The following is a 24242-nucleotide window of genomic DNA, read 5'->3' as shown; positions in this document are numbered from 1 at the left end:
GCTTCTCGACCCTCGGACCCTTGACTTTGTGCCTCCCTGCTTCCAGACCCTCAGACCCCCTGATTTCTGGACTCGCGTTCCTGCTCCCACACCACCATCTTGCCCCCGGTCCCGACGTCCTCAGACGGGACTTCAATCGCCCATTGACCTGGCCGTGACACTCTGGGGACAGGAAACAGCAGCACCATGATTTTTGCAGTTTTGGATTCTTGGGCAAAATGTCTACCGTACACAAGGCTCCTACTGATGCAACAGCTTTCTTGGAAGGCAACCTAAACAAGGCTGTGTCTACTTCCTATTCTGAGATCGAGAAGGAGAATGAGTAAAGTCTGCCCTCTGCAACCACTAGCAGGAGAGAAGAGAAGCAGGAAGATGACTGCCTTGTTGTCAACACATCCCCCTCCCCCCTCCCCAAATCCCTTGGAAAAGGAGCCGATAGAGCACACATGTCAGCCTAAAGCATCCAAATTTCACAGCATGTTCTGTACTTTGAAGAGCAGATGACAAGTCGCCAAAGTTTCAAGACAGATCCCAAGCTTGAGACGCGCCAGATGGGCCCAGTTCCCCACAGAAGACCGTCGCAGAGAAGGGCAAATTTCTTTCCTGTCGGTGATTTGGGCATCATTTCCTCCCAGTTATGCCAAACTGCACCGAGTGCAATAATCAAGCCAGGGGATTCTCGCTTAAAGTTGTCGTTCCTTTTGTGCCTGGTGAGCTTTTGTCAAAGCTGCAGCACAAGGAGAAATGCAAGAGGGAGAATGTCTAGCGGGATTAGGTTACAGGTTGATAGAGGTGACTGAGCCTGGGTGCCCTTTGCAAAAGTCTTACATAATTTACCAGTATTTTTTTTATTAAAAAAATAAGGAGTTGATCCTCCTTTGGGCCTAGAGTTTAGCGACAGGGACCCTCGATCTTCCAATCTGCATGAGAGGGCCTGGAAAGTGTCAGCAAAGCATTCTACTTCACTGCAGTTTCTTCAGATCATTTCTTCATGCCTTCATTTGCTCCCAGAAGGACTGAAAGTCCCTCGCAAACATCCCTGGGTCTGGTCAGCTGCTTCCTGGACATCTGCAAACATCTGAATCTGTACTGACTCATTCCCTTTAACTCAAGTTTCCCTCACAGCTTGCTCCTTCAGTCTTTGACTTCCAGTGTCCCATGGCTGATCTTTATCATGTGCTGGTCACGATTTATGTGGCATTTCGGGGGCAAATATACTTCTCCTGATGCTAATACAGTGGTACCTTGGTTTATGAAGCTTGGAAATAGAACGCTGCAAACCTGGAAGTAGGTGTTCTGGTTTGTGAACTTTGCCTTGGAAGCTGAACATGTTCCACTTCCTGTTGAGTGTGTTTCATTTCTAAATGCTAATCAGAGGCTTCCTGTTGAGTCTGTCGGCTGCTAAGTCCCAAGCACCCACGCAACAAAGAGGTGATATTTGGAGCTTTTGTTTTTGCTCTTTTTTGCATTTTTGTTTGTGTGGATTTTGTGTGTCTTTTTTTCACTGTGACTTGTTCTTCATTTTATGGGACTGACCTGTGACTTCATTTTTGCGACTTGTCTTTGTGACTGTGTGGAAACCAGTTCAGCTACTGATTGATTGACTGTGTGACTGCAGAAATGAATAATAGCCCAATATCCAAACAAAGACTATCATCAGTGCACGAAGAAAAAATATATATACATTTTTATCTACAATACGTTCTTATTTATTTTATAGTGCAGTACACTGATTATTGCTTTCATTTTATGGATCAATGGTCTCGTTAGATAGTAAAATCCATGTTAAATTGCTGTTTTAGGGGTTGCTTTTAAAAGTCTGGAACGAATTAATCCATTTTGCATTACTTTCTATGGGAAAGCACGCCTTGGTTTTAGAACGCTTTGGTTTTGGAACAGACTTCCAGAACGGATTAAGTTTGGGAACCAAGGTACCACTGTATCAGCTTAAAGATGCTACTTTGAGCTGAGCAATCAGCACAGCAGCACCACCAGTCCTAGGATTGGACAGACCCTAGAAAAAACCCCAAAAACCTGCAGAGGAGTTTTAATTGAAATGCTTTGTAACAAAACACTCTTATTTAACAAGCTTCTCACTTACCAATGATGACTGTGTTGTCATCCACAATCATCAGCTTGCTGTGAACGTAGATCAATTCTGTCACAAGCTTTCCTTCTAGCTCGGCGTGGTTTCGGAGTCCGCAGAACGAAATGTAATTAATCCATTGGTCTCCAACTGAAGCGTGCCAGGGGCAGGTGGTGGGAAAGGGAAGGGAAACAAAAAGGCTTTAGGAATAAGAAAGTGTGGCAGTGGGACAACTAACAGCACCATATAAAGCAGCTATAGTAGCTGCACAGAAGTGGTAGGAATAGTAAGAATATTAAGAGGTAGTCATTACACTGTGACACTAGGTGGCGCTAAGGAGTTTGCTCCTTCGGCAACGTGATTTCCCATTATAAGCTTTACACTGCGTTTTTTCTGAAACTTTTTTTTAATGTGTCTAGATCCAGCCCTTAAGGCACACTATAGGTGCAAACTGTCGTATGAACATCCTCCTTTGTTTGGTGCGACAACTCTTGTTCCTGGACAGGCAATACAGATAGTTTTTCTTTTCCTAGCTTAGTATGGTTCAAACACAACTTTTCAAAAAATAAAAAAAATAGATAGAGATATAGAATAATGATAGATGATAGATAGACATACACAAATTGCTCTTTAATTAAATTGCCTACAAAACAGCTTTACTGATATTTGAATACATTGTTTTGCTCTTCCAATAATAAATGTCTGCCAAGCTGTCAATTAAGCTTTTTGCATATCAACTGCTCCTACCATACTTCTTGTACAATATGGACATTTTTTTAAAAATACACTAAGATCTTGTGCCAGATTGCTTTTTCCATTCTTTTATAGATGGCACCTTCTGTCTGTCTCTGTCTCCCCCAATCCACCTGCTTCATTTTTGGCAATTATAATTCTGGCTACCACTAGCACATTTGCATGGATTTATCTATTCTGAACACTGTCCCCCTTAAGTTTCCCATTAGAATAACCATTGGGTATAGTTCTAATTTGTCACTCCATATATCTTCCTGATTACTTTAATAATAAGGGCGAATATTGTATTGTTTGTTGTTATGTTATGTATTTTTGTGTGTTTATACTGTAAAGCATCCTGTGATCCTTGGATAAAGGGTTGTATATAATTTAACAACAACAACAACGTCTACAATTCCACAGGACTTTCCAGGCCCTGCCTGATCTTGACCATGTCTCTGAGAAAGAAAAGGAGGCAGCCTGTGCACTTTTTTAAAGCCAACCAGGAGTCAGATATCACAAATATAATATTTTGTATAAGCTTAGGAAGCATCTCTGCTACTGCAGTTTGAGAATAGTTGCAGTACTGACCACCTTACCAGGTCAACTTACGAGTTAACAGCTGTAGCTTCCTTACTGTACCTTATAGGTAGCATAAAACCAAAGACAAAAAGAATCAAGAAATAATTATGGTTCAGAGTTTGACCACATACCTGACACTAGGGGTGGACAAATCTCTCAATTTTTGTTTAACTTAGTTTGTCATACTTTCTCATTAGTTTGCATTTGTTTTAACCAAATATTCACCAGCATTTTAGTTTGCATTTCTCCTACTATAAACTTAGTTTTGCAAAACATGCACATTTTCGCAAATGTATGCATTTTAATGCATGCTTTCCTATGATGCACATATGTTTTGGGTTGGAGAAGTGTTTAGAACTTAGATTTCAAAGATTTAGAAATTAGATTTCAAAGGGTCACTGCGTTTTGGTGTCTGCATTATTCTGGGAAGGGCAAATGACATTGTTGTTGTTTAGTCGTGTCTGACTCTTCGTGACCTCATGGACCAGAGCACGCCAGGCACTCCTGTCTTCCACTGCCTCCCGCAGTTTGGTCAAACTCATGCTGGTAGCTTCGAGAACACTGTCCAACCATCTCGTCCTCTGTCGTCCCCTTCTCCTTGTGCTGGTTCTCACCAAAAACCGAACCGAATTCATCCCTCAACTCTACCTAACAGCGACCCATCACATAACCTAGTCCAGGGAGTCTGCTCACCATAGTATCAGCAAGTAAAATGCTGGGGGTGGGAGGGAATAATTCATTTTCAGCCGCATCCAAAGGGATGCCAAGAACTGCAGCTCTATTCTGTTTTCAGCAGACACCCAGATGTTGTTTTGCTACTTCGCTTCCTTCATTCTGAAGATCTCCTTGACATAACGGAGGCCTCCTATGCTACTGGTTTTACCATCCTGCAATTATGCCAGCTAACGGGTGCTTTATGGCATATCAGTCAAAGTTTAGTGTCCTTGAGGCCCAACAGTGTGCGGTGCGCACAGAGCCAGGCAAAGTACTTACTCTCTGCTTTCAGCTGTCCCAGGATCGAATTATCTCCTCTGCACATGGTCCTGGAAGAATTAATGCCACAATTAAACTCACAAAGCAGCGGTATGTGGGTGGGTGACAAGGATGGGGCTAATTAAAATCAACAGATACGTTCATATGGAAAGCAGGGAGGTGGTGTCAAGCAACACTATTGATTCCAAAGGAAAACAACACAACATAAGGAAGGCAAAACGTTGCAGGGCTGGTGATCCCTTCTTGGGATCCTGGAGAGCAACTATCAGTCAGAATAGACAACGCTGGGCTAGATTTATCTAATCCGGGATAAGGCATTGTCTTATGCTCCTAAATCACCACATGTGTCGGAAGCCAGAAGCAATCAGTCACCCAACACCATTTCCAGACATGGGATGATTTAAGTGATCCATGGACCCGCCAGGGAGTGGATCATACACATGAGTCACTCTGACAACACGGCTGCATGTCGCAGGCCTGGCTCAGAGGGAGCCATGGCACATCTGCCAAGTCATGGTGCATGAATCAGGGATACCGAGCAACTTTTTTAAAAAGGAAAATGACGTTTGGGGGAAACGGCACCCAAGTGCGGTCTCTTGCTTTCGCAGCCTGTTGCCTATAAGCGAGATACTAGGAAATAGAAGGCGAAAGCTTAATTAAAAAGCCAATGTGCCCTGTGAGGTTTCCGTAGCAAGGCCCAACACAAAAAGCCTGTGCTCCCTCTGCTGGCTATTTGACAGAAATGTGCAATAACACATATTTATTTGAACTGGCAAGAGGAAACACAGGGCTCTTCGTGCCTCTGACGGAGGCCTCTGAGGAAAGGAATGGTTGAAAACTCTTCAGCATGTTTTGGCAACTGAGTATAAAATACCCTTCCACACCAAACACACTCCCTCCAAGCTTCTGTTTATAAATCCAAGGGCTGGTTTCCACAGCGATGCTAAGTCCTTCCTTGCATTACTGCAAGAATTCATGCTTGCAAGACAGAACCTTTCTCTTCTCTCTCTCCCACTCCTCGATACCCGCTCAATCTGCTCTGGGTTTTCCACAATGCCCTTCATCCACCCCTGGAGCAGATTTGGAGAGGGTGCGGATTGGAACAAGGACACTGGATACCACCCAAGTCTCAAACTTTGTTCCTCCAACTCTGTCCAGTGGCCCCAACATTTCCTACCCCCTTACATGTTACCATTTACCTTTTTAATTCCACTGTTATCCTGCAGAGTGCAAGCTGTTGCACAAGGTCTTCCATGCGTCAGGTCTTTGGATCCTGGGGCAAAGCCTGAATCACAGATTCCCTTTTACCCCTTTGCCTGAGAGACTCCACAGAAGACTGATGCTGACCTCAACTGTGTGCTGCCTAGATTCCCTTCACAAACACCACCACAGCATATTGCAGAGACCAAAATAATTTGGGGCAGTCAGAACAACCCAAGATACCTGTAGTTAAAGTGCATGATTGCTTGCAGTGCATTTCCTCCTCCTGTTGAAATATCACCCTCAAATCCTGGCAGCAGTGGGATGACTACGTAGACTCGGTACCGTTTGTTTTCCCTGAAAAGAGAACACAAGAAAAGGTGAGAAAACCTTGCCCCAGTCCCAGAACAAGAAACTCTGAAACTCCCAATAGTGGTGTGATTTATGAAATGCAGAAGTTCTTCCTTTTATTAAAGCAGTTAACCAATTTAAATAGCCATTGATGAACCTGTTAAATACAAAGTGGGGGACCCAAAATATGTATGATAATATAATTGAAATTATCATGATAATAAGAGGCTGCAGAAGTCAGCCTGAGATTTTATTTAAAAGCTGGTTTCCCCCCATATCTGTTTGCCAACACTGGTGTTAGGTAATGATCTATCATAATATTGCTCTTGGATATGACCTTCCATAATTCTGGCCTCTATAGTTCAGTGATACTGCTCCTCTCCCCCCCCCCCAAAAAAAAGATAAGGAGAAAACATGGAAGAAGAAGAGTTTGGATTTGATATCCCCCTTGATATCAGTGATTTGCTATCACTACCCTAAGGAGTCTCAAAGTGGCTTGCAATCTCCTTTTCCCTTCCTCCCCCACAACAAACACTCTGCGAGGTGAGTGGGGCTGAGAGACTTCAGAGAAGCGTGACTGGCCCAAGGTCACCCAGCAGCTGCATGTGGAGGAGCGGGGAAGCGAACCCGGTTCACCAGATTACGAGTCCCCTGCTCTTAACCACTACACCACACTGGCTCCCCAGTGTGAACAGATCCCCACAGCACTGGCAAGGGACTGGGGCAGGAACATATTGTAAGAATGTTAGAAAAGCCCTGCTGGGTCAGATCAAAGATTTATCTAGTCCAGCATCCCTGTTACCCACTGTGGACAATCAGATGCTCAGTGAAAAGATGACAAGCAGAGCACGAGGGAAAATAGCCGTCTCCCACTTGTGTTCCCAAGCAACTGGTATACAGAGACAAGCAGCCTCTGAGGTAGCCTACAGCCATCATGACTAGTAGCCATTCCTAGCCTTTTCCTTTGTGAATTTGTCTGCCAGGCATAAAGCCAGGGAAGGGCTTATCCACACTTACGTTTTGCCCCAGGTCTGCACTTAAAAGCTCCGAGTCATTGTCGTTGTTTCGCCCCAGAGCTTTCCCTGCGAAAACCTGCTCTTTAGCGCTCTACCGAAGCAACCATGAATTTAGGTTTTCCACAGAATACTGTTTGTTCCGACGGAGCTTTAAAGAGCAGGTTTTCACGGAGGAAGCGCCAGAGAAAAACAAACCGACAAACCCAGAGCTTTAAAGTGCAGTCCAGGCCCGGAAAGAAGGGAGTAAAGGTAAGTTTGGACAAGCTTCAAGCTGATGGTGGCAGCTATCATCGCGTCTTCCGAAAGTTTAGCTGTGCTCTGTGTGAATCGCCCAACATTTGGATTCATTGCATGTCTCCTGGAACTCGTAAGGTGAGAGAGAGAGAGAAAGAGAGAGAGGAAAGGAAAATGTCTCCTCATTCCAGGGATGCGGAACTTGAACTGCAACATTCATCATCCCCGAACATTGGCCATGCTTACTAGGACTGACAGAAACGATGATCCAAAGTTTACAAAGAGCAACAGATTCCCCCTCCCTTGCAGTTTCTCCATACCACACATAACTGCAACCCCCCCTTATCGTGTCTCCCTTACTTGACCTTTTTCCAGGCGTAAAAGGCACCCAAATGCTGTGCCCTTTTCCTCGCAAAAAAGTTGTTCAAATCACTTGATCATTTCAGTTGCCCTTTTCTGCACCTCTTCCAACTCAGCCATAAATATACCCAGAATTTCAAGCGTGGTGGCACCACAGATTTGTCACAGGCCATTATTGAATTTCTAGAAAGGGTTGGGAGCTGGCTCCCTTCACCTTCAACGGGCGAAAAGAAAACATATACACTGCAGACTTGTTTAATAGCGATTGTGGCAGCTATCACTGCGTCTTTTGACAGTTTAGCTGTGTTCTGTGTGAATCACCTGTGTGTCTCCGCAATGAACTCTGGGTACTTTAGTGCTGGTCTGTGTGTGAGTGTCAGGTAGGGCCCAGAGGGAACTCAACACTCTCATCAAACTACAATTCCCATAATTCTCTGGTGGAATCCATGACAGCTCAGACAGGATATATGGATAGAAACGATAGAAGTTTGCTGTGCAGATATGCTGTTACTGCTCAAGGTCAGAATTCACACACCTTTACCTCTGAGTGCATTCTTTAAAAAAATTATAGAAATAGTGGGTGGAATTCAACGTTCCGCTCTTCCTATCTTTACATCTGCTGGCATTTCAGCTGGCCAGATGGAATGATTCCTCCCTCTCTTTCCCCTGCACACTGTTCTGGGGTTTCTCAGAGCCAATTCTAGGGAGGGGGCAGGAGGAGGAAACCGCATTGTACGTGCAGTAGTCCCTGCACAGGGCTTCCACTGCCGAGATTCATTAGGTGAATCCCACCCTGTGTTTTCAGCAGCCAAGTCCATTAGAAGCTTGCCACAATTGCAGAGCAATTTGCAAACTCCGTTCTCCCTCATAACATATTTGTTTTTATTCTGGCTGACAGATAGATGATTATTATGCTGGCCAGTCAATTTCTGTACAGTTTCATTTCCAGAGACACCCTTTGAGTCCCTCTCCTTATTTATTTTTAACTCAGTAATTTGCCAGGCAATTACATCTCAGCTAATTAGCATTCGTATGGAGTCTGACTTTCCAGGCACCCATATTCAGGGGTGCTAAAACTGAGTGACACTTGCTTTTTTCGTAAGCCAAAAGGGTAGGAAACAACCACCAGGTGGCGAGCATCTTATAGTTTGGATAAAACTCCAGGAAACATTGAAAACCATTAGAGATTCTACCAGGCATTTCCTAGTAATTCTTCCTAGGACTAGTATTTATAAAACAACAAATATTCAGATGCATTTTCTGCAGTTAATACTGGGCTCAGAAATAAATGGGAACGTTGCCATCTTTTACCACAAAGTCGTAATTGAAATAATTTTCTAGATTGCAAAAGCAGTTACAATATTTCCATTAGTAAAACTAAGAATGCACTTCGGGGGGGGGGGTCCATAAATTAGGAAACATATCTCAACCCATATGTTGCACGAGTATCTGTGCATAGTTTGTTCTTCTGGCTACAAAGGCCCCATAAGCATGCATCTGCACAGTTGAATCCAAGCACCGCTTTCTCCAAATCCAGTCCCGTCAAATAGGTAAGGTGGTTGTCAGCTCGCTATTCATTGTTTTACAGTGTCATCGAAATGCATGGAGCGTTACAGAATAACACAAGCAAAAGAGAGGCAGCCTGCATCCAGGGAGTTTACAATCTGCAGTTCGGCAGCAAAGAAAGCAAAGGAAAGTGATCGACAAGGATCACAAAGACATCAGCAGGACAGGCAAGGAGAACTAGGAATTATCCCAACAGACAAGCATCTGTTCAGCACAGAAGAACCTTTAGGCATAGCTCAGGAGTAGAGATTCTGCTTTGCATGAAGAAGGTCTCAGGTAAAATTATCGGTATCTCCAGGTAAGGATGGGGATGAGGAGATTTCACCCCTCCCATATCCAAGAATCTGCTGATGTTCTCTGCTGATTCTCCAGAGAGGAGAGGTGGTTTTCTGCTCTCTACTTATTCCGCTCCAGCCTCACATCAAAGTGTTGGAGAGAGACTGAGTGTTAGAGAGAGATCGTGTGTATAGATAAGGTTGCTGCTAAGAGCAGCTGCAGACACTCAGTGCAGTTCAGCACTTTTCATTTAGACCTCATTTAGCTCTCTATATAGTTGTGTATTATAGTTGTAGATAGAATAAAGAAGATATTCTACAGAGCTGCTCTCTGAGTTGTTTATGCTCTGCTATACTCTGTCTTCTTGTTGGAGTGAATCCGGTGCTCACAACTCTAAGCTGTGAGTCCACAGCACTTTGACCTGTTCCTGTGTAGAAGGTGGTCTCTGGAAGTGCTACCCAGCTCACCTAGCCCAGTCGGGGCTGAAGTGCATGAGTCCAGTCGGTGGCACTGGCTCAAAGGGCGATGCTGACAGGGAAAGGCCACCAGGCATAAAACCCTGGAGAGCAGCTGCCAATCAGTGTAGACAAGAGTGAGCAAAGTGGACCAATCATCTCACTTGGTATAAGGCAGCTCCTGTATTCTAGTGGTTAAGTGCTTTCAACACACCCCAAGTCACATTGACTATCAGGTCATAAAACTGCAATCCTCAAACAATCTACACTGTGCCACTCCCAAACACCACTATAGGTGTTTGAAATTGGCACCGATGGGAAAACATGGTATATAGTCTTTTTAACTGACCGCTTCCTAAAATGAATGGCACGTGAAAATAATGAAGTGGTGCATTTTTGTTTCTGTAAAAAAAAAATTAAAATCGAGGTACATTCGCTCATTGTTATCATTCAGACCCACGGGTTTCGCCTTAAATTAAAGGTGTCTGAATGAGACAAGGCAAAGAGCTCGGGCGCGAGGAGTATTAGTTGATACTTGCCAAAATTAATTACAAAAATAAATCACTTATGAGCTTCCCATTTTCATCATTCAAAAGCAGCATGGCCAGCTCAGAGGGAGGGGAAACCACAACCAGAAAATCTAGGAATGTCGATATTGAGCTAATTAATTATATATGCTGTGTACTGCCTAAAGAACAAAGAGGTCCTTACACTCGGGTGGAAAACTCCATCAAGTCCCTCCATTAAGGTTGAAATATTTATGCAAGAGCTAATTTGTCTTTTGCATGAGACACAGGAGATTCATATATTAGTACCTACTCCCCGTTCAAGCCACCCTCAAAAATTTCATAGTGAACATACTGTAATGGAGATTTCATAGCATTAGAATTAATTCACCTTGATCCAGCAAGGGAGATCTCTATGCAGACACTGATTCTTACATGCTGGACAAAAAGACTGAGAAAGTGCATGCACACTGCATATGGATCACACATATGGACCATACGTGCCAACTCTATGGGGCCCGGGGCCCTTCACCTCCCCAAAAAATATTTAGGGGAGCCAGCCCCCCCAATATTTTCTGCATGTTGGTGCCTTCTTCCTTCCTTTCCTCCCTTGCGCAGCTACCTTCCCCCAGCCAGGCACTGCCCTCTTTCCCCAGCTTGCCTCCTGGCGTTTGGCGCCCTTTCCAAGCACATCTGAGCTGGGGTAGTAGGGGGAAAGCAGGCAGGCAGGTGCCAGAGGCAGGAGAGTGGGCAGAAACTTCTCTGCTCTGCCCAGGGTGCCTCAGTCTCTTGAACAACAACAACAACAACAACAAATTATTATTTATACCCCACTCATCTGGCTGAGTTTCCCCAGCCACTCTGGGCGGCTCCCAATCAAGTGTTAAAAACAACACAGCATTAAATATTAAAAATTTCCCTAAACAGGGCTGCCTTCAGATGTCTTTTAAGCTGCTTAAATAGCTGCTTTAAATAGCTGTTTGTTTCCTTGACATCTGATGGAAGAGTGTTCCACAGGACGGGCGCCACTACTGAGAAGGCCCTCTGTCTGGTTCCCTGTAGCCTTACTTCTCGCACTGAGGGAACCGCCAGAAGGCGCTTAGAGCTGGACCTCAGCGTCTGGGCTGAACGATGGGGGTGGAGACGCTCCTTCAGGTATACAGGACTGAGGCCATTTAGGGCTTTAAAGGTCAGTGCCAACACTTTGAATTGTGCTCGGAAACGTACTGGGAGCCAATGCAGATCTCACAGGACCAATGTTATGTGGTCCTGGTGGCCATTCCCAGTCTTGAACATCAGGATTGGGGCCAAAGTGCATTACATGGTGGGAGACTGGAAATGGCACTGGACAGGATCTCAAACATGGTTGCCAGCAGGATCCCAGTTGCACGGCCTGTGCCACGATGGGGTTGCGCCACTGGTAATGTCCAAGGGTTTTCCTCGGCAGTCCTACTGGGCTGTTCGGACTGCACACTGGGCGATCAGACAGGGAACTGATCTGTTCCACAACGCCACCCAACCTTGCTTGGTTCGAAGTTGTGGGCGGCATTAACACGAGTGTATCATTTATATGGTTATAAATTTGCATGGAAGGGAAAGTTATTGAACTTCATGTATAGTTTGACCATCAGTGGATGCTTATAGGTGGTGGTGCAAAGCTGTTCAGAGCATGTAAAAGGTAAAGGGACCCCTGACCGTTAGGTCCAGTCACAGAGGACTTGGGGGTTGCGGTGCTCATCTCGCTTTACTGGCCGAGGGAGCCGGCGTACAGCTCCTGGATCATGTGGCCAGCATGACAAACCTGCTTCTGGCGAACCAGAGCAGCGCACGGAAACGCCGTTCACCTTCCCGCCGGAGCGGTACCAATTTATCTACTTGCACTTTGACGTGCTTTCGAACTGCTAGGTTGGCAGGAACTGGGACCAAGCAACGGGAGCGCACCCCGTCTTGGGGATTCAAATTGCCAACTTCTGATCGGCAAGCCCTAGGCTCTGTGGTTTAGACCACAGCGCCACCTGCGTCCTTGTTCAGAGCTTGTGTTGTTGTTGTTGTTTAGTCATTTAGTCATGTCCGACTCTTCGTGACCCCATGGACCAGAGCATGCCAGGCACTTCTGTCTTCCACTGCCTCCCGCAGTTTAGTCAAACTCATGCTGGTAGCTTCGAGAACAGTGTCCAACCATCTCGTCCTGTGTCGTCCCCTTCTCCTTGTGCCCTCCATCTCCCCCAACGTCAGGGTCTTTTCCAGGGAGTCTTCTCTTCTCATGAGGTGGCCAAAGTATTGGAGCCTCAGCTTCACGATCTGTCCTTCCAGTGAGCACTCAGGGCTGATTTCCTTTAGAATGGATCGGTTTGATCTTCTTGCAGTCCATGGGACTCTCAAGAGTCTCCTCCAGCACCATAATTCAAAAGCATCAATTCTTCGGCGATCAGCCTTCTTTATGGTCCAGCTCTCACTTCCATACATCACTACTGGAAAAACCATAGCTTTTACTATACGGACCTTTGTTGGCAAGGTGATGTCTCTACTTTTTAAGATGCTGTCTAGGTTTGTCATTGCTTTTCTCCCAAGAAGCAGGCATCTTTTAATTTCATGGCTGCTGTCACCATCTGCAGTGATCATGGAGCCCAAGAAAGTAAAATCTCTCACTGCCTCCATTTCTTCCCCTTCTATTTGCCAGGAGGTGATGGGACCAGTGGCCATGATCTTTGTTATTCCACATTTCACACACTCTGTGATAATGAACATTTTGTTCATCTGCAAGGAACATGGGTTATGGGAAATAGCTGTATGAGGCTTATGCTCTGTAAGTTGAGGAGCTTGGTTGTGGGGTTCAGGTTATGCGAAGCAAGTCTCTCGGACTGAGAGACCAGGCTCCTGCCAACTGCAAGAAACGGCTCTGGAGGCTGTGAATGAACTGGTTTGGTTTGACAGGAAGGCATTCTGCTACGACGACTGCACCACCTGAATCACAATTATACCAAGGCAAGCATATACTGTGCTGTTAAAAAGAAAAAGTGCTATTTTCTGCACCATGGAAACCCAAGGCTTCCAATTAGAATTATGCTAATGTGTGTGTGCATTTGCATAATTTGTTCTGCTAACAAGATCCCCAGGTTTTGTAAAAATGTCTGGAACACTTTCAGCCAGGGCAGGAATGGGAAACAGGCAGTTTACAACAAGGGAAGTCAGGTAACAGCAGACATACGAGAAGGTGAAAGAGCTAAGAAACGCTTGAAGGTTCAAACCCTGACCACACTCGGCTCTAGCGAGTCTGGCCCTGGCCCTGTCTATGGATGGATTGCTCAGGAGATCTGTGATCTGTTTTTTGTTTATGAATTACTTTAATGCATGTGCTGGAATGCTCCACATTCAACTGAAGCAACAGAACTGGAAAAGGAAACACTCATTCCCTTCTCCCGATCCAAATCGCCCTTACTCTCTGCAGGGGAGAAAAACACCTACTCGTTTTTTCCTTCTCTGACCAGCCTGGCTCTGTCTATGTCTCTTAAATGAAGTTTTATTGTGCTGGGTGTTGTTTCCCATCTCAACCCTCTATATTTTAGATCGCTGTTTAAATTCCGTCCTCTCACAGCGATCTTGTCGATGCGCAGAAAACCCTCGGCTTTATTTATATTGACTTCTCCAGCTTTAGATAAATGCAGCCTGCTCTTCGTGATTGCAAGCCTTGATATACTAGCTTGCCTTTTGGAAATGCAGGGCAAACTGTAAACATCCTCGATCACTTTCCAGAGACAAGGCCTAGGAACACTGCAACGATCCACAGATTAATCATATTAGAATCCCCCAGTGGGTGGAGAGCCTTTATTCTTCCTGCTTAAAAGCCAGTTGCTTTCTGTCGAGAAATCACCCACGCCCTGCACCACTGAGCTTAAATGATTAAAGAAGCAGAAACGCAAACATTCAAAGGTATCCCCTCAGGCATTTAGGAGCAGGAAAGGAAGAACGACAACCAGGCTGTCAGCATCAACCTGGGCCCCCAAAAGTAAGCAGGTGCAAATAACTATTAGGAGTGAATTTGTTTCAGAGGTCCTTTCGACTGTTACACCAGTCATACACTGGCCTGTGAGCGCTCCAGTTGGAGAACAGACTTTACCAAGTGAAGACACTCAAACTCAGGACACAAGGGAGAAACGTGCTTAGAGGAAGGCACGCTTGGCAAATCCACACCGCGATCAACTCCCACCCGGAAACCAATGTCCCCACTGTGGAAGGACGTGTGGATCCAGAACTGGCCTCCACAGTTACTTACGGACTCATTGTTAAAACCGTGTTTATGGAAGACAATCTTACTCGGCTACAAGTGATTGCCAAAGAAGAAGAAGGTAGTAGAGATATATACTGGATAATGGGCCCAGATGTTGCAGTGCCCAGGTGGCCCTGAACTGAACACACACAATCTCTTTGTCGCAAAGGTCTACTCAGAAAAACACACTGTAGTATATACACTTGTAACTCAGTTAATTTGCAGCTGGATCAAATATTTCCAACCATTCACTGAAAATTCAGACAGACATTATACACACCAAGATGCCCCAAGCTGCAAGGAATGCCAGAACCACTGATGGAAGTGGTAGCAAAACATGATGAGCAAAATGGTGCCATTATAGACAATGTAGACAGTAGTGCCTACCAGAACCCTGACATCATTTGCAAGATCATTTGTCCCACCAGGTCCAAAAGTTTAATTACATAAAATAATTTTACAAGAACTGGTAAATACTGTCTTCGTGGTTCACCAAGTCCAAGAACTAGTTATCTTCATGTTAGTTTCCATATATTATAATCACTAGAGGAAAACCAGTTTGTGCTCCCATCTCACCCTAGTCACCTTGTCTTTTAACAATAAGTTCACCCCGTGCAAACGTTTTTTGAGTTCTCCACTTTTCCCTGAAAAAATGACTCTAGAAATGCTTTTTTAAAGTCTGTGCCAAGGTATTTGGCTTAGAAACAAAATTTCCCCTGCTGCATTCTTCATCCCCACCCAGACTGTGTTTTTCAGCAAGATTACCTGTGCGCCTTGAGGATGCGTTGAGCGATGGCATCACCAATCCGGTTCGATACAACTTTGTCGTCTGCACAGCTAATGAAAAACTGGTTCTATGGTGTGGGAAAGCAAAACAGAAAGAAGCGGGGAATGACTGCGCTGTTCATAAATCTGATAGCTGCTGTAAGAAGTACCTGCCAAGGCAGTAGTTTTCAAACGTGGAACCTTGAGGCTCCTTGGAAACTTATCATAGCTACGCTGGTGATGAGCTCAGTAATAGCAGATAAGCTCTTCTGAAAGATTGCTTGCCCAGTTACCAGTCTTCCTGTGCAACCTTAGGAGAGCACCAGATACACTCTGGCCCATCAAACTGGTGCCTCTAAGAGTCATAAGGACTATGACTCTTATCAGCCTCAGAGAGCATGGCTGTGGTAGCTGATGTAAGCTGTCATCATAAACCAGTTAGCAAGGGTTTGTTATCGGTGCCTTCCATTTGTGTGAGGCAATGGCAAAGCCTAGGACCCTTGTACCTACGGGACTGCCTCTTCTGGTTTGCCCCACGGAGGACCTTAAGGTAAAGGTAAAGGGACCCCTGACCATTAGGTCCAGTCGTGACTGACTCTGGGGTTGCGCACTCATCTCGCTCTATAGGCCGAGGGAGCCGGCGTTTGTCCGCAGACAGCTTCCGGGTCATGTGGCCAGCATGACTAAGCCACTTCTGGTGAACCAGAGCAGCTGGTTTACCTTCCCGCCGGAGCGGTACCTATTTATCTACTTGCACTTTGACGTGCTTTCAAACTGCTAGGTTGGCAGGAGCAGGGACCGAACAACGGGAGCTCACTCCGCTGCGGGGATTCGAACCGCCAACCTTCTGATCGGCAAGTCCTAGGCTTTGTGGTTTAACCCACAGCGACCTTAAGGGTCCATAAATAGCAACACCCTAGAGGTCCTGGGCCCTAAGGAAGTTAGATTAGCCTCAACAAGAGTCAGGGCCTTTTCAACACTGGCACCGGCCTGGTGGAACGCTCTGTCTCATGAGACCAGGGCCCTGCAGGATCTGATTTCTTTCCGCAGGGCCTATAAGACAGAGTTGTTCCACTGGCCTTTGGCTTAGAATCAATTTGATTCCCTCCCCCTCTTTCTTTTTTCCTTTCTCCTCCTGTGAAGAGGATGCATCTTAATGTTTTAATGTTGTATTTTAATTTTGTTTTTTAAGTTGCATTTTAATCAACTTATTTTTATTATTGCTTGTTAGCCGCCCTGAGCCCGGTCTTGGCTGGGGAGGGCAGGGTATAAATGAAATGTATTATTATTATTATTAACAGGTCTAGCCAGCCCACTGTGAAACCAAAGAACGCAGCCACAATCCTTGGCAACGCACAGGGGGTTTCTCAGAAGACCTATATGCTAGTGAAAAGGGGCTCCCTGGGGGAAGGAGCTTTCTAAGCCAGGCTGCAACCCAAAAGAGGTGAAACCTATACAAATTCTACTCAAATTCATTGTAATCGGTGGAGGCTGGTCCATTGGGTCAAACTGGGTATGTTTAGCCTGGGAAAATGGAGACTGGGAGGAGATACGATAGCCATCTTCAAATAAGCAGAGAGGTTGGGTGGCCAACTGGCATGGATGCTTTAGCTGAGATTCCTGCACTAAAGGGGTTTAAACTAGATGACCCTCAGGGTCCCTCCCAACCCTACAATTCTATGACTCTACAAAATGGCGTGCTGCCCCACCAACCTCAGTATGCCTGGTCATTGTCCACCTTCTCACTTACAACCAGTCCAAGGGTGGCCCTGGCTGACTGCCTCCTCCCCCTTAGTCTCAATGTTGCCTCTGTAGAACTCACTAGGGAGGAGGATGGGGACAAAACGAGAACTAGTTGGCTCTGCCTGCCCTTGGGTCTGGTGCCACCTATTGCTGGGCTACCTAACTTCTGCCCTAAGAGTCCCAGTGGCCACCAGTTACCACTAGGGGGGTGGGACAGGGTGGGATGGGAAGTATGGGTCAATGGGGGCAAAAGTTGGGAACAAAACTGGAATCAGTTGGCTCTTCCTCTCATTGTCTCTGGGCTAACTCCTAATCTCAAGGTCGCTGGTTCGAGCCCCACATTCGGCAAAAGATTCCTACATTGCAGGGGATTGGGCCAAATGACCCTTGCGTTCCCTCCAACTCTACAGTTCTATGAATCCACCTGCTGCTGTTCTGCCCCAGCAGTTTCAATGGGTGCCAGCTACACTTTAATATATCTTTACTTTGTCTGGATTTCACCCAGACGACCAATCTGTTTGGTGTTTCACATCTACAGTCATACCTCGGGATGAATACGCTTCGGGTTAAGCATTTTTGGGTTGCGCTCTGCGGCGACCCGGAAGTAACAGAGTGTGTTACTTTTGGGTTCCGCCGCACGCGCATGCGCAGACCATCAAAATGACATCACGCGCATGCGCAGAAGCGCTGAAACGTGACCTGCGCAAACGCAGAAGCGTGGACACTGGTTATGTTCGCTTCAGGATGCAAACGGGGCTCCGTAATGGATCCCGTTCGCATCCTGAGGTACTAGTGTATATGTAAATAGACACTTTACTAAAAGGTATAGATGTTCACGACTGGAGATTTTTCAGCAACAGCTTCAAAAAGATAAACAGAAACAATGTGGATAATAATAATACTTTTAGAATGTGGTGCTGATTTCCTGCTGTGTTCTTTATACCTACAGATGGTGACCACTTGCCTCTATATAGACATAGTGTTTGCTGTTTTCTATCACGTTAACATAAGCAGAATGAATGGATTCCTCATGGTACTTGATCCCAGCAGACCAGTCCGTAGCAGAGCGGAGCACCTAAACAGGAAAAGATCAGGTGTTCTTTAGCATTATATTTATTAGCTGCTTTTTATATGAAGTGCCTTGATGCGATTCACACAATGAAAATAACATTAACATTAAAAACCAGCAATAAAACAAGGCCTAAACTGCTTATCTATCATCTATCATCTATCTATCTATCTATCTATCTATCTATCTATCTATCTATCTATCTATCTATCTATCTATCATCTATCTATCTAATCTATCATCTATCTATCATCTATCTATCTATCATCTATCTATCTATCTATCATCTATCATCTATCTATCTATCTATCTATCTATCTATCATCTATCTATCTATCTATCTATCTATCTATCTATCTATCTATCTATCTATCTATCTCTATCTATCTCTATCTATCTATCTCTATCTATCAATCATCTATCTATCTATCTATCTATCTATCTATCTATCTATCATCTATCTATCTATCTATCTATCATCTATCTATCATCATCTATCATCATCTATCATCATCTAACTATCATCTATCTATCTAATCTATCTATCTATCATCTATCTATCTATCTATCTATCTATCTATCATCTATCTATCTATCTATCTATCATCATCTATCATCCTCTATCTCTCTATCTCTCTATCTCTCTATCTCTCTATCTCTCTATCTCTCTATCTCTCTATCTATCTATCATCTATCTATCTATCATCTATCTATCTATCATCTATCTATCTATCATCTATCTATCTATCATCTATCTATCTATCTATCAATCATCTATCTATCTATCTATCTATCTATCTATCTATCTATCTATCTATCTATCTATCTATCTATCTATCTATCATCTCTATCTATCTATCTATCTATCTATCTATCTATCTATCTATCTATCTATCATTTATCTGTCTATCATCTATCTATCTGTCCATCTATTCCTTGTTTTTTAATCATCCATGTACGAGTCAAGTTTTTATCTCATTGCAATCACCTATCCTCGTTGCAAAAACCAAGTAACATTGAATCGTCCTGTTTTGCTAATTCAGACCTGTGCCTTAAGAAAAGCATTTGCTACACACACACACACACACACACACACAGTGTGCTTGCTTCTAAAAAAAGAAAAGAAAAAGGCATTAATATGACTAATAATATATTTAAATGTACAAAAGAATCTCTAACATTTCTGTCCTCTTAGGTAGGCCAATATTCCTTCCACTGCACAATTAGGGAACGAAAGCTGAGAGGGAGCGCTCTTGGGGAGCCATATAAGAAGCTGCCAAATGTTGAGTCAGACTATTGGTTCGTATATAGCTCACAATTGCCCACACTAGCTAGGGATCAGGTTCCTTGAAGGATTGTGCCTCACATATACACCTTCCCACATCTTACTGTTGCATGAAATCCTTTGCTGGCTGCCCCTGCGAAATGAGATTTGTGAGGTACCTATGTGGGGCAGGGTATTTTCTGTGTTGGCACCTTGATTGTGGAACATCCTCCCTAGAGAAGCTGGCCTGACACCTAATTTGGGGGTATTTTCAGCACCAGGTGGAGATTTTTTCCCCTTTCCCCAGGCGTTCCAGTCTTAAAGTTTCAATGTTATTGGGGCTTTTAAGATCTTCTATACTCTTGATGTTCCCTGCAGCTAGTTTTAAATCTAGTTGTAGGCAACTGTAGGGAACATCAACAGTATACAGAAGATCTTAAAAGCCCTAATAACATTGAAACTTTAAGACTGAAACATCAGGCAATCAACTGGGGCAGGGCAGCAAACCAAACCAGAATCAAGCCAGGACAGTTTACCTTCCCACCACAGTGGTACCTATTTATCTACTTGGACTGGTGTGCTTTCAAACTGCTAGGTTGGCAGGAGCTGGGACAGAGCAACGGGAACTCATTTGTTCCTCATTTGCACCCTGGAGAGGCTTACCTGCTCCAGGGGCTATGGTCCTTTCAGCAGCTGCCATTTTATTTATTGTTTACGAATTGATTATATGTAAACCATGCTATTCAGACAATACTGGCTCCCAAAACAGGCAACGATTTGGATCTAAACACAGGTGCATTTGGGGATCGTCTGTCCTGGCCCCTGACAGATCCCAGCTCTCTTTCCCCAAGATGGAGATGGAACAGAAGGAGCTGCAGATGAAGTCAGAGGCAGAGTGATGATGATCTGTAGAGTCTCCTGACCCCTGGCAACCAATGACTAACCATTTCTGCAGCTGGTGCCTGTTAGGATTTTTATCAATCCGAGCTGCTCCAGCTGTACCAGTGAGTGGTACTATGGTTTGTATACATCATGTCAGTGTCTGAGAGAGCGTGAGAAAGGAAGTCTGTGTTATCTCTTCCTGCTAAGTACTATTGGAAGTTAGTTTCACCTCTGCATGTGTCACAGTTCTGTACTGGTGTTCAGAGAGCACAGACGTATTGATGGAGTCTCTGTATATAAGACTGTAAATAAAGTAGTTTTAGAACTACGATGGAGTCTTTCCTTCTGCTATGATATGCCAGAAGACTGGGGTGCTCTTTTCATGAGAGAAGGGACGCCAATCACCGGTCTCTCTGGACTGAGGGAGATTTACAGCCAGGGAGGAACACCAGAGAGATGCTCCAAAGACCTGGGAAGTTGGCAGCCATTCCCGGGGGGTGTTTTTCCAACAATTCTGAGGAAAGAGAACCTGACAAGTTCACCTCATCCCCACTGCAGCAACCGACACTGGCTTCTAATACTGAGCAGAGAGCTCAATGACAGACTGAGTCCACACAGTTCTTCAGAAGATCATTTGTGCCTAAATTCTATACAGTCAGGGCCAAGGAGTGCCTCGTGTCATTAACGAAATTCAAGAGATGTAACAGAGAACTCGAGTACAGCTTATCCCAAATATCCAACATCAACCATTAAACCCCATAAATCGCAATAGAGACTAAAGAACCTTATGGTTACGAAATACAGCTATAATAATACTTTCAAAGACTCTCTGTCCTGCCACAAGGACTAGTAATTTAGGCTGCAGTTCTAAACATGTTGACTACAGAGTGGGACTCACTTTTGAGTCATCATCCTTAGGATCGCTCTGTTATTAGTTGAGGTTCTCTATGGCTATAGGGACGCGGGTGGCGCTGTAGGTTAAACCACAGAGCCTAGGACTTGCCAATCAGAAGGTCGGCGGTTCAAATCCCCGCAGCGGGGTGAGCTCCCGTCGCTCGGTCCCTGCTCCTGCCAACCTAGCAGTTCAAAAGCACGTCAAAGTGCAAGTAGATAAATAGGTACCGCTCCGGCGGGAAGGTAAATAGCGTTTCCATGCGCTGCTCTGGTTCGCCAGAAGCGGCTTAGTCGTGCTGGCCACGTGACCTGGAAGCTGTATGCCGGCTCCCTCAGCCAATAAAGTGAGATGAGCGCCGCAACCCCAGAGTCGGTCATGACTGGACCTAATGGTTAGGGATCACTTTACCTTTACCTATCGCTAGGCTTTCAATTAAGAACTGTGAGTGCTAAAAAGGAGAAGTGGAGAGGAAATGTCTCTTTTACAGTGTCTCCTGAGATGTCAAAGATCTAGTGCAGTCTATTAAAAAGAAATGGCATTTGTTCTAGTAGTTTATGGCAGTTTCAATTTAAGGGGTGTTTTACGCCTGGGTTTTACGCCTGTGTGTGTGTGAGTTGTAAATATCCTACAACAAATGGCAGCCTTACCTGCACGCTGGCACACACGGCATCGGGGACCTGGTACTTCAACTCGTCAGCCGTTTGCTGAGATTTCGGCAACAGAAAAGGGTAGGAAAGGGATCTGTATTTGGGCTTCATGATCTTGGAAGGAAGAACCACAAAAGCAGCATAAAATACACTGTCAGACTTGCATATGTTCAGTTTTAACATCAAGTTACAATCCTATGCATATTCCCCCACATGCCACCCAACTGACAGGGTTGCCCCAGCCCACTCTGGACAGCTCCCAACAAAATACTAAAAGCACAAGAAAACATCAACCATTAAAAACTCCGTAGAATTTGTGAATGCTTCCTTATGCAGGCCCATATCCCTGTGAGCAACTCCACCCACCTGAACATCAGAGAGAAAGTTTCTTGCCCAGCTTCCCTGTCTACTGAAATGGTGCAGTCTATTCTCAGACCGTAAAGGTAAAGGACCCCTGACAGTTAAGTCCAGTTGCGAATGACTCTGGGATTGCGGCGCTCCTCTCGCTTTACCGGCCGAGGGAGCAGCCGATTGTCCGCAGACAGTTTTTCCAGGTCATGTGGCCAGCATGACTAAGCCACTTCTGGTGAAACCAGAGCAGTGCACAGACACGCCATTTACTTTCCCGCCGGAGCGGTACCTATTTATCTACTTGCACTTTGACGTGCTTTCAAACTGCTAGCTTGGCAGGAGCTGGGATCAAACAATGGGAGCTCACCCCATTGCAGGGATTCGAACTGCTGACCTTCCAATCGGCAAGCCCAAGGCTCAGTTGTTTACACCACAGCACCACCCACGTCCCATTCTCACACCTTAGAACTCTCCTGTTTCGTCCCCTCCTCATTCTGCTGCCTTTGTAGGTCAAGCCTCAGAACGCGGCTCTGCATAGAACTCGGCGTATAAACTAAGAAACTACAATGAGATAGTTATGCAGGCTCAGGTCTTCCATCAACACAAACTCACCTTTGTGAAGTTCCAGCGCTGAATGAAATGCCGAGCCACATCCCGGGCAGCTTTCCCGTGCACCACCGAGGCAATGTCATGCCATGGCATCCTTGGCATGGTGTAGCGATCAATGAAGTCTATGTAGGCGGAAAAGGAAGTGTATATTATCTATGTAGGCGGAAAAGGAAGTGTATATTATAAGTATCACCTGGAATTTTGGTCCAATTTGCACTATGCATTTAAAGCAGTACAGTGGTGCCTCTGGTTAAGTGCTTAATTCGTTCCGGAGGTCCGTTCTTAACCTGAAACTGTTCTTAACCTGAAGCACCACTTTAGCTAATGGGGCCTCCTGCTGCTGCCACGCCACCGGAGCACGATTTCTGTTCTCATCCTGAAGCAAATTTCTTAACCTGAGGTACTATTTCTTGGTTAGCGGAGTCTGTAACCTGAAGCGTATGTAACCTGAAGCATACGTAACCCGAGGTACCACTGTATCATACCACTTTAAACAGGCATAGCCTACCCCAAGGAATTCTGGGAACTGTAGTGAGCTATGGGTACTGAGTGTTGTAATGAGGCCACAATTCCCTTCATGAAGATACCCTCTCCAGAGATTCCTGGGAACAGGGACTGATAGTTAAACCACTCTGAGGTAGAATCTACACACGTATTAAAAAAAAGGTGTGAAAATGCTTTTTTATAAAAAAAAAAGTTTAGAAAAATATATTGAATTTCCCATAGCTCACCATCGCCATCTAGTGCCACGTTTGTATAATGCACTTTACAACACACTTTAAATGTTTTATTTGCAGCTGAGTCCTGAGACTTGTAGCTCTGTGAGGAGGATAGGGGTCTCCTAACAACTCTCAATGTCCTTAACAAACTACAGCTCCCAGAATTCTTCGGGGAAACCCATGTCCACTTTAAGTGGTATAATTGTGCTTTAAATGTGTAGTGCTTTAAGAGGGGCCCTAGATATGCTTCCCATAGGTATTTGCTTGGGTAATGTGGCAAAGAAGGTGATGGTATGATTCATCAGGTATTATTACACTACAGACTCACTGGCTCATAATAGAGATGTTCCATAAAATCAAGTGCTGGTTAAGATGCAGCAGGAAACGAATTAGTCAAAGCACTTCCCTCCTCTTTCAAACCATTAAAGAGATTGCAAGATTCTACTTTCAGTTTAAAGCTAACCATACTTTCCTATGGCGCTCAATCTTGGCAAACTGGTTTGCGTATGGTCTGCTTGATTAACAAAGATGACCTAAAGCCCTGTAGGACTGACCCTGCAATGCAATGCAGCAGGTTAAGTACATCAGGTTGTGCTATGAGCAGGAGAATAGAAGAAGGCAGGAACTGAATGATGCAGCAAGACTTTTTGAAGCGCTGAGCCTAGCAATGGGGT

The 24242-nt window shown here is 44.8% G+C and overlaps 1 protein-coding gene across 2 annotated transcripts in view; it reads right to left on the bottom strand.

Moving 5' to 3' along the window:
* Window positions 1-24242, bottom strand: part of PLD1 (phospholipase D1) — a 130814-nt gene that overhangs the window by 6514 nt on the left and 100058 nt on the right. For both annotated transcript variants that reach the window (XM_081910830.1, XM_081910829.1), the window contains exons 17-23: window positions 22853-22971; window positions 21890-22003; window positions 18097-18207; window positions 15390-15478; window positions 5837-5950; window positions 4394-4443; window positions 2102-2236 (exon numbers count right to left, since the gene is read on the bottom strand). In XM_081910830.1, the coding sequence (XP_081766956.1) occupies window positions 2102-2236; window positions 4394-4443; window positions 5837-5950; window positions 15390-15478; window positions 18097-18207; window positions 21890-22003; window positions 22853-22971 (732 nt within the window). The remainder of the gene's footprint in view (window positions 1-2101; window positions 2237-4393; window positions 4444-5836; window positions 5951-15389; window positions 15479-18096; window positions 18208-21889; window positions 22004-22852; window positions 22972-24242) is intronic.

The sequence above is a fragment of the Podarcis melisellensis genome (genome assembly GCF_964234715.1).
Source record: "Podarcis melisellensis genome assembly, chromosome: 5".
Lineage (NCBI taxonomy): Eukaryota > Metazoa > Chordata > Lepidosauria > Squamata > Lacertidae > Podarcis > Podarcis melisellensis.
The sequence above is the reverse complement of the archived record's forward strand: the minus strand, read 5'-3'. Positions and strand labels throughout refer to the sequence as shown.